This window comes from Lipotes vexillifer, unplaced genomic scaffold, assembly GCF_000442215.2.
Source record: "Lipotes vexillifer unplaced genomic scaffold, Lipotes_vexillifer_v1.1 scaffold304, whole genome shotgun sequence".
NCBI lineage: Eukaryota > Metazoa > Chordata > Mammalia > Artiodactyla > Lipotidae > Lipotes > Lipotes vexillifer.
The window spans coordinates 468,556-479,150 of record NW_006788513.1 but is presented as its reverse complement, the minus strand read 5'-3'; the positions used below and the strand labels follow the sequence as shown (position 1 = coordinate 479,150).

The window sequence follows — 10,595 nt, the reverse complement described above, 5'->3', positions numbered from 1 at the left end:
GGGGGGGGGGGGGGGCTTCTGCTCTCCCAGGGGAAGCCCCCGAGATATACGTACGTGTTTGAAGTTCCTGAAGGGCACGAACTGGACGATGTCGCGAAGGACGGGCTCTCCCTTAGGCGACCTCAGAATACCGTCGTCACCGTCCAGCATCTGCATGTCACTGAAGTCTGCGTTGCCCACTCCCACGATGATGACCGACATGGGGAGGTGGGAGGCATGGACGATGGCCTCCCTCGTGTCAGCCATGTCTGTGATGACCCCGTCAGTCAGGATCAGCAGGATGAAGTATTGCTGCCATCGGTGGGACACCAGGAGATGATGGGGATGGAGAGGTGGGAGAGACAAGGACAAAGCCAGTTACACACTCCGGCGGCTCCGGTGCATACTGACCACAGCAAGTGACAACTGACTTTTCCTGAGTGCCCATGTTGACAACCCTAAACACTGAAGACTTAGGATGAATGGAGCTTAAAGGCAGGCACAGTAATTGCAGATTAATTCTAATAATCACCTTAATGATGGTTACAAAGCACAGGGTGTAGACAGAGCAGCAGAAGAGTCAGGGGGGCTGGCTTCAAAGCCTCTTGCTCTGAGATGCTGGGAATTTTCCCTTAACTCCTCTGGGTCTCAGCCTCTTCATCTCTCAAATGAGGGGTGGGGCTAGATCATTCATATGGTCCTCTTCAGCTTGGAGATTTGCAAGAGTCTAAAGCCGAGCTGCCTAATATTTACAATAGCCACCAGCTCCATGTAACTATGGTGCCCTTGAAATGTGGTGAAAGCAATGGAGAAACAGAAATTTTCATTTTATTTCATTTGAATCAATTTAAATTTAACTTTAAAAAGTGGATACCCGATTGAGTTATTGGAAATCTTTTAAGTACGTTTGGAACAACTATAAATATGTGAATCCACTTTCTCAATTATCAACTTATAAAATCTATATAAGGATCAAGTATTTTCCATGGTAATTTAGCATCCAAATTGAGATGATGTGAGTATAAAATACACACTGGATTTTGAAGACTTAGTAAAAAAAAAAGAATGTATAATATTTTATTAATAATTTTTATATGGAATATCTCTTAAGATGATAATGTTTTAGTTATACTGGGTTAAATAAAATATATTATTAAAATTAATTTCCCTGCTTCTATTCACTTTTTTAAATGGGGCTACTGGAGAATTTAAAATCTCTGCATGCCTCCCACTGTATTTCTAGTGGATGGCACTGTGCTAAAAGCCCTGCTAGAAAAGGCAAGGGTCACAGTCTCTCCCTCTGAAGGCTGTGTGCCCTGGGCTAGTGAGTGGCCTGCAGGTGGCTGCCCTTCTCCAAGGATGTGGGCAGAAGACTCTTCCTGCTCTAAGTCCTGGTTGGACAGGCTGGTGGGTGACTCATCTGAGATGGAGATTGGAGAGAAGGCTTCATGCTCATCAGCACAGGAAGGGCTTGGGAAGGGTTACGGGGTCTGGAGAGGGAAAGCCCAGTGGAGGACATCACTGTCCTTAGTCGTTAGGGGCATCATGACAGCCTCTCAGGTGAGAGGGGAGGGAAGGAGGTCACTGAGATGCTGCTCATGCCAAACCCAAAAGAATTTCTAATGTAATCTTTGCAATATGTTCTACATCTACAGGGAATAAATGTGGGATGATGAAACCATTCCAAGTTGCCACATTTCAAAGGTGAAAGGCTAGGTAGAATAATCACATGTTGAAAACATCTGTTTTTGAGATTCACACTTAGAAAGCTGCATATAGGCTGGCAGTGCTAAAGAGATCCCATTTTTCTCTGTGAGTTTGAAAAAAATGTTTTTAAACAAAACAACTCAGTCAAAAATGCAATTAGAGAGAAGAGAAATTCAGACTATGATGAAGACAGTCACATGTCCTAAATGCTTTCCATACAGTTTAATATAAAGACTAATTCTGGGGCTTCCCTGGTGGCGCAGTGGTTAAGAATTTGCCTGCCATTGCAGGGGACACAGGTTTGAGCCCTGGCCTGGGAAGATCCCACATGCCGCAGAGCAACTAAGCCCGTGCACCACAACTACTGAGCCTGAGCTCTAGAGCCTGCAAGCCACAACTACTGAGCCCACATGCCACAGCTACTGAAGCCTAGAGCCTGTGCTCTGCAACGAGAAGCCACGACAATGAGAAGCCTGAGCACCTCAATGAAGCGTAGCCCCCGCTCACCGCAACTAGAGAAAGCCTGTGCACAGCAACGAAGACCCAATGCAGACAAAAATAAATAAATAAACAAATATATATATATATATATATATATATATATATATATATATATGACTAATTCTGTTCCATGTCCACTAACTACCCACCCCTAGTTCTAGTTGATCAATTTTCAAATTCATTCGAATTGTCAATTTTCATCCATACCTATGCTTTATAAGTCTTATACATTCACAGAGAAGGTGGCCTGGGAGTTTGGAGGAAGGTTTCAGTTGGGTGAAGTGATTGAGGAGCTAGGGAGTTGCAAGGAGAAGGCACAGAAGGAGGCAGCTTGGTGGCCTGGGGCTGGAGGGAAGCAGTGTAGGAAACCAGAAATGACTCCTCCCAGGGTGTGCCTTGGAGGCCATGGCAGGTGCCACACCTGGATGGAGACTCATCCTGATTCCTGAGCAGGTGGGCTCTTGAGTGAATCACACTTCTGTGCCCTCATCGTCCACACCCCACCCTCCCCTAACTCCTGTCTGATTCAACCTTCATGGTCCAGGGCACGGATCTCCCCTACCTGCCCCCTACAATACCTACAGGAGCAAACAACCTGACAGTCACACAACCACATCAAGAAAGTTTAGAGTTGTTGTGGTCTAGAGCAGACGTTGGCAAAATATTTTCTGTAAAGGGGCTATAATAAATACTTTAGGCTCTGCAGGCCATAATGATGTCTGTGGCAATGACATAACTGCCTATTAGAATGAAAACAGCCATAGACAGTGCTTGATAGGAATGTTCATGGCTGTGTTCCGATAAAACTTTACTGATGGACACAAGTTTGAATGTCATATAACTTTTGTGTGCCACGAAATATTATTCTCCTTTTGATTTTTTTCAATCATTTAAAAATGTAAAAGCCATTCTTACCTAGCAAGTCACTGAAAAACAGGTTGCAGAATGTGGCTGGCTTTTCATTTAGAGCAGGGGATCTTAACCTAGGCTTGCGGACTGTTGAGTTGAAAGAATTCAGGCAGTCTGTGCAGCTGGGGTAAATTAAAGTTTTATTTTCACTAATCTCTAACTAAAACTTATCATTTTTTTCAATTCTAAATATAATTAACAAATAAAATTAGTTTTAACTGTACCTGTGATTGAGTCACTAATAGAAATCACAGAATACTCTCCTGTTATCTTACAGTGTTTGCAAATATCTTAACATGTCATTTACATTCAACACTACTTAGAAATTACAGAATTATTAGGCCAGCCACAAATTCTCATAATTTAATTTTATTACTATATTTATGATGCTTCTATGTAACATTTAAAGATATTTTGCTAACTGAATTTCAATATAATTGGTTTATTTTATAACATATGTTTTATTTTGTGCATTTAAAGGCCCTTCTGAGGAGGGGTCCATGGGCTTCACCAGCTGCTAATGGTGTCCATGGAACAAAAACGGTTAAGAAGCTCTGGTCTGAAGAGACTGTCAAGATTCTAGAACCTGATCCTTCCAGGTTTAATCTAGCTAAAGGTAATAGGCTGCAGACTGTTGGATCAAAACCATGATGGAAATTTCCAATAAAGGTCACAGTAACATTTGCTTCCAAAGTCAGGCTAGGAAAGTGCTCATGGGTGAAATATTATAGTCTTTGAATGTACTTGAGGTCCTGCTTACATAAGGAGAGGACATTTTTTTTCTTTCTAGAAGAGTTCCACAAAACTGAGGAGAAAATCCTACAGCCACAGACTTCCTGGCACCACTTGCCTACAAGGTTCAAGGTTAGGACCCTTAGCAATCAGTGATAACAAGGGGCCCTGGACCACACACTGTTCAAAAGATAATGGAAACCTCTGGGGGAAAGCATCAGTGTTTCTGGCCTATAGGAGTGAGTTATTTGGGGAGATGTGGATTAGATGCTTCCAGTACTGTTTCCTGACCTGTCCTTTCAGAGCAGACCCATCTGTCCCTGGAGGAGTGAGTAATAGTCAAAACCTCATGCTGGTTTGTATTAGTCCAGAACTCAGACCTATGTCAGATTCTCTTTACTCATGTGAGTCCTGGTACCCCAGGGAGGCTGAGATGATTCAAACTGGGCTCCGGGGAGTCCTAGGGATGCCTTGGATGCTCTTGGGGATAAAGGGAGTCAACGAGAATAGACAAGTTTGGACCCCATCCTTCAGCCCATATTTAGCAAAAATAGTCTGTTTTCTTAAAATCTATTTTATGTGTTTGGTTTCTGAGCAAGGTATTATTTGAAGTATTTGAATTTGAAGTCCTGGTGATTAAAAAAAAGGTTAAAAATAAAATTAAATACTGATCCTGTCCAACCCTATGCCTAAATCTTGCATCTGAGAGGATTCAGATTTGCTTCAAGGCCTCTGTGGGTTTGGAAAGATGGAGATGCTATTGCCTTGACAAACATGGTCTTCACAGGGGTGTTGGGGAGCAAAGTTTGGGTGGTACAGGTGGAAGGGTCAATGGGAGGAGAGATGGAGGCAGTGAATATGGGCAGTTCTTTCAATGAATTTTGCTGTAAAAGAGAGTAAAATAAGGGACAGTACCTAACGGGTAAAGTGTTGAGAGAGCTTTGAACCTAAACAAGAGATACTGTAACATGCTTTATTTGCTAATAGGAATGAGTCTTCAGTAGAAAGGGAAAAATAGGTGATGAGGCGAGAAAGGGAATATAAGTATGAGGTTAGTGTCCCTAATAGTTGGGAGGTGTGTGCTGCAGTGCACAGAGCAGAGGTCACCATGAGACAGGAGTGTGGTCCAGCCCATCCTAACACAAGAGAAGCTGAGAACACAGGCACAGGGCAAGGGGGTCAGATGAGCTCACACAAGAAGGTAAGGGAGCAGAGTATCATATTCTTCATGCAAATTCAGTGTCTTGGAACCCAGGATAAAATCACAGAGAAAATTTCGGACATTAGCAATATTCTGCTAAATCTGAGAAAAGGTCATAAAGCTAAAAAAGGACATAGGACATAATGACGATATTGAAAAATGATGCATAGAAAAGCTATTACAGCAATATATTTAAGTCTAATATATTAGGGGAAAAAAACAAACTCTATTTGGCTTTGTAACCTTGGTTTGCATTTTTCTTAAGAAAACCACTAATAGGACCTGAAATAAACCTTCACTGTGATGTTGTGTGTTACTTCACTTGACTACCAGGCAGAAGAATAACCCATTGTTTTACTTCACTTCCATCTGTAGTCTGGGTACACTACACTGGAAAGCAAGCTTAGTTTTAGACAGTTGTTTTTTTTTCCTTCCTAGGAACTGAAGGTGAGTATGAGTTTTATGAGGATGACCTACACTCCAGTGAATATAGTGGCTTTCCCTGTTGAAGGCCTTCTGTGTTCAGGTAACATTGCAGACATTTGAGTTATGTCATCTCTAAGCCTCATGTTAATCCAGCAGAGATAGGCATGATTATCCCTATTTTTCAGGTGAGGAGACTGAGGACAGGGGGAAGGTTAAGTCACTTCTTCAAACTCACACAGGCAGAAATGCAAATTTATTGTCAGATTGGGATAGGTGCTGTGGCCAGTATCCAGATGAGGATGGGTAAATGCCCATTAGCAGGCAGACCACCCCTCTCCTTACTGATGCCTCCTTAGTGTTGGTCTCCTCTGATGCTGACTTGGCGACCTTCTGGATGATGGGAGCGATGTTGGTGGGGCCATAGAGCTGGAGTTTGGGAAGGCAGCTCTGGTAGGCTTCCACAACTCCTTGAATCCCTGAGGTGGAATTGGCAAAGATCAATAGCTAAATAGTCCCCCTAAATATATTTATAATCAAATACACACACACAAATGAAGCATTAACTTCCCCCAAATAGTCCTTATCAATAGCACATTTATGTTCTTAAGATAAAAAAGAAAATACCACATCTGGGCTGGTATTTCTGCCTCCACTCCCACTGAAATCATTTTCTTTATTCATTTTACTTATTTTTTTTTTTTTGAAATTGACTTGGGAAGAATTTATTAATGAATGATTGTGTTTGCTACAGAATACAAACAAGCTTTTTATGACAAAGAGAATATTCTAGATCCATTAAAAAAATGTCAGTTACAAACCTATGTATTCCCAAATCTTTTTCTACACTTTCAAAAATAAGGGATTCATACTGGGAATACTTTGCAACCCTACAACTTAAAACTCAGAGAGAAATCATTTTGGTCTGAAATCATTCTCTTTAAAGGTTCAAGTCAAAAGCGATCATTTCCACCAGTGTCTCCCTTATGTCTCACCTTACACAATAGATTTCATTAGATCCTCCTATTGTAATGAAGCCAACATTGTACCCATTTTACAGGTAAGAAACTGAGGCTCAGAGAGGTTTGCTGCAGACTAAGGATTCACACCCAGGTGTGTCTGGCTCTAAGGGCCATGCTCACAGCTTTAACATCCCTCTCATTTTCACACCGTCCTGTTGACTCTAGTATAACCACCCTGGGGCCACCTATGTGAGTGATGTGTACCACAACCATCTCTCCAGATGTTAAAGTCCTTGTGGGTAGGAATTGTGACTTTCTTTCTCATGAGCTCGAGGCAGATCGGGCACATGGTAGCTGCTCCCCAAATGTGTGATGAATGAGCAAAATGATGGTCACAGTCGTCTGCCAGGGACTGTAGTACAGGTGAGTGACGTCCATCACCATGGGCACCCCCATTTAAGGGGGGCTTCCATCCAAGAGATCATGATGGGTGGGCTCTGCTGGAAGAGGCAGCCCTGCTAGTGTAGCTCCTCCCAGTGTAAGTCTTGGCTGCACACTGAATGTTCTAACTGTGATCCCACAGAGACAGTCCCATTACCAATGATATTTGTTCAAATGGTCCTCTCTGTGTCTGTGCCTGTGTTACCTCTCTCTTCCCCTGTTTCATCTCATCCTCCTGCACCCCTTTCTACCCTGAAACAGCACACTGGTCCTGTTTTAAGCCAGAGAGACCCACAAAGCCCCTCCTGTGATTGTTTTCCCTCCACATCCTGCCAACCAGATTTTGGGTATCTTGGATGAGCAAGTTGTGTTCTGTTCTGCCTTTATACACATGCATGTAACAAAATGTGTATGAAAATGACTGAAAATGCTTCATTCTCTTTGTCCTGCCCCAAAGTCTGCCATTCTAAAGACAGGTGCCAAATCATTACATAGCCTGGTTCTGAAGTTAAGTGATGCTGAACAGAAGCTCTTTACCTGTTTTGGTTTTTGAGGTTTTGCCTAAGATAAGCAAGTCTGAGTTCTCTTCCAAAAATACCAGGCAGGTGAATTCTAAGATGTGAAATGGGTTAACACTGGATATGTCCTTCATTCTTCTTTGATGGAAAACCATTCTTACAGTTGAAGAGAGGGAATGGTTTGAGATGAGGGAAGCCTAAACTGTAATAAACTTGGCGTGAGGGATGATGAGAGGGAATAAGGGCAGAATGGAGATCTGGTCTCATAGGTTGCTGCGTGCAGACCCGGGGATATTGATGTCATGTTCTTGGACAGTTAGTGCCAAATTTGTGAAAGAAACTGCGGGATGTTCTACATCCCCCACAGGATCTGAATTAACCCTGTTCAGCCCCTTCCTCCTCTACAGGAAGGAGGAGAGACAGACATTTCCACCAGCCCACTGCAAAAATGTCTTACCATTTTCATAGCAACAGGTGTACTTGGCTCTATTTATTATTTAGAAATCAGGAAAAATGATTCTAGGATACAATTTATCATCATAGTCATCATCATTATTTTGTGGAATGTCTTGGGGAATTTCTAACTGGAAATAACATTATACAGACCAAAGCCTTTGAGAAGGCTCTTTCTGGCACAAAACCATGAAGTGACTTGTTTGAAGTTGCTGAGGGCATATCCTTTGACAACATGAAAGTGTCACATGATCTCTACGCTTCCCCCTTTCCTTATTACTTCACAGAGAGGAAGTTGTGCAAAATAAATACTTGATGACAACTTGGAAAGCAGAAGGAGGGGTACCTCATCACTGCCCATGACGTGACCCTTCCCTCAAATTTTTTTGTTTTTTGGGTTTTTTTGGCCAGAAGAATCCAGAATTGGAATCAATATTCTTGCTCTAAGCTCAAGACCTCTTCTGCATTCTGTCTTTTCCAGCTCTTACGTCTCTGCTCTGTTGTGGCCTTCAGAGTAGCATGTTTATTTGGGTCCAGGGAGCCTACTTCTCCTCTGTGGACAATCATCACTGACATACTGCATCAGGAGAGAGAAACTAAAATGGGAAAAGTACGAAGGGAAGGGCTGTGAAACACTGACTTCCTTTCACGTTGTGATTTACCTGCACATTCTGGGTTGTCTTCATTAAAGTTGATTGCGAAGTCGTGAGATACCTGGACACCAATTAAAATTTACAAAAGGAAAAAAGGAGAATGACAACATTAATCCAGTAAGGAGGCACTGGGGCTTAGAGTTTGCCAACAGATGCTCATTACATTCATTATGTGTCAAGCAGCAGGAACCATTTTAAGCCTTTACACAATCACTCTGAGATGGAGGGTGGATTCTAAGCTCCCTATGGAGTTGAGGTGACAGGGAGATTTTCTAGAATCAGATAAATTCTGGCAGGAGGGGGAGAATAAGGCATATGAAAAAAAAAATCCAAGAAAATATTTCATAAAAATGTAACTCCAAATAGCTTCTGGATAGAAGTGGCCACAGACCAGAGGCTTAGATTTGGTTGAGTTCTATTTGGAGTCAGTGATTAAAAAATGATAACTCAATAACCTAAGCTGTCTGCTTGACATGGCCATGGTTATAAAGGTTCCAGCAAAGCTGTTGACATTTAAGACTCATTCTAACATAATATACAGAGCTGCTAGGCAGGAGGATTTTCACATACATACAGGTAAAAATAGACTCTTGCTTTTGGTAAAGTAATAAAGTAATAATTCCAACACAGATTCCTCTACCTGGCAGGACATATGTACAAGGTCAAATAATATGTGGTTTACTTTTTTTCTTTCTAAAACCTGATAAAATAAGAGGGGTGTCCTGGCATCTATACATTTTTATTGGGTCACTTGGAATTTTACTGAGACTTCCATTTGAAAGGCTATTTCCCACAGGCCTGACTCTCTGGGGCCTAGAAAATAGGTGATTGTGTTAAAAGACCCCTCTTTTCTCAGTGGGGGTCAGAGCTGATGCTGTTGGTGCCTCGCTCACACTCCCTTGCGCTTGGCTTTTCCAGGCAACTCAGCCGACTGCCAATCATCCTGCCTGCTTTATTTACATTAAGTTTTTCTTGGGTTTCCAGAGCCTGCTTTGCCTGCCCAAGTGACAGGCTAAAAATGGTGGGGAATTAATGTCCCCTGGGAGTAATGTCCCCGGGGAGTAGCTCTTCATCATGGGTTGATGGGAGGTGGTGTGTCAATATCCCAGGTCTCTTACCCCTTGGGGTCTGTGTGCGCTCTGCATTGTCTCCCGGGATTCAGCTCTGGCTGTCCATGCTGGTAATGGCTTGTTAGTAAACCCTATATTGATTTCTCCCCATTTCCCCACTCTCTACTGAGGTTTCCTCCACCTCTCAAATAAACTACTTGCCTCCAAATCCCTGTCGAAAGGTCCCAGGAGAGCACAAACTAAGGCGGAGGTGCTTGTGGCTCAGTTTCAATGCAAACTGAGATTTTATCCTCAAGAAGTAAGTCATGGTAACTTTGTAAACACTCTGGGGGGCACCTGAGTTGCTGAGACCATCAGGGCCTGTCTGGGGCAGAGGGGAGATGAGGCATGGAAAAGGGTATCTGAATGGCTTTGGGGGAGCAGAGTGAGAATACGTAAGGGGTGCCTGTTAGGGCAACAGGAATAAGTTAGCTGCCAGTCATAGTGGAGCCAGGGGATCAGGACTTTAGCAAACAGCACGAAGAAGAAGTTGCTTCAGGAGAGTGACCAGGCAGATGTCAGGGATGAGGACAGGAAGGCCTGGAGCCAGGTATGCTGCACCTCTGTCCTCAGCCCCGCTGGGTCAAGCTGAGACCGGAAGGCTGTCTGGGGGGATGTGAGGAGGACACTCAAGCATCTCAGGGCAGCTGGACTTGTGGTTGTCCAGGTGCATTCCAGGCTTGAGGTTCAGCACCTCTGTGAGGAAGGTGGGCACCCACCTGCCCACATTCTGGAACTGATACCCCATCTGAAGGGGACTGCATCTCCTGAGATCTGGCTAATACTTTTATGTGTAATCTTTTAATTTTAGTGTTATCAGGCTTTTCAGTTTTTCCAGAGAAGCCAGAAATCTGACATTTTATATGAAATTGTCTAATTCTTAAAAAAAAACTGTGTGTCAAATAGAATATGGCCTGATGTCTACAGGCCACCAGTCGACAGCTCTTGGTCTATATTCTTCCCCCACCATGTACTGACTTCCGACAAATGCTTCTAGAATTCTGTAG

General features: G+C 43.0%; 1 protein-coding gene across 1 annotated transcript in view; it reads right to left on the bottom strand.

Annotated features, from left to right (window-relative positions):
• The window catches only part of CPNE4 (copine 4), a 422,791-nt gene that overhangs the window by 4,589 nt on the left and 407,607 nt on the right, over window positions 1-10,595 (bottom strand). The window contains exons 12-14 of the mRNA XM_007461633.1: window positions 8,489-8,540; window positions 5,798-5,931; window positions 55-291 (exon numbers count right to left, since the gene is read on the bottom strand). Coding sequence (XP_007461695.1) covers window positions 55-291; window positions 5,798-5,931; window positions 8,489-8,540 — 423 coding nt within the window. The remainder of the gene's footprint in view (window positions 1-54; window positions 292-5,797; window positions 5,932-8,488; window positions 8,541-10,595) is intronic.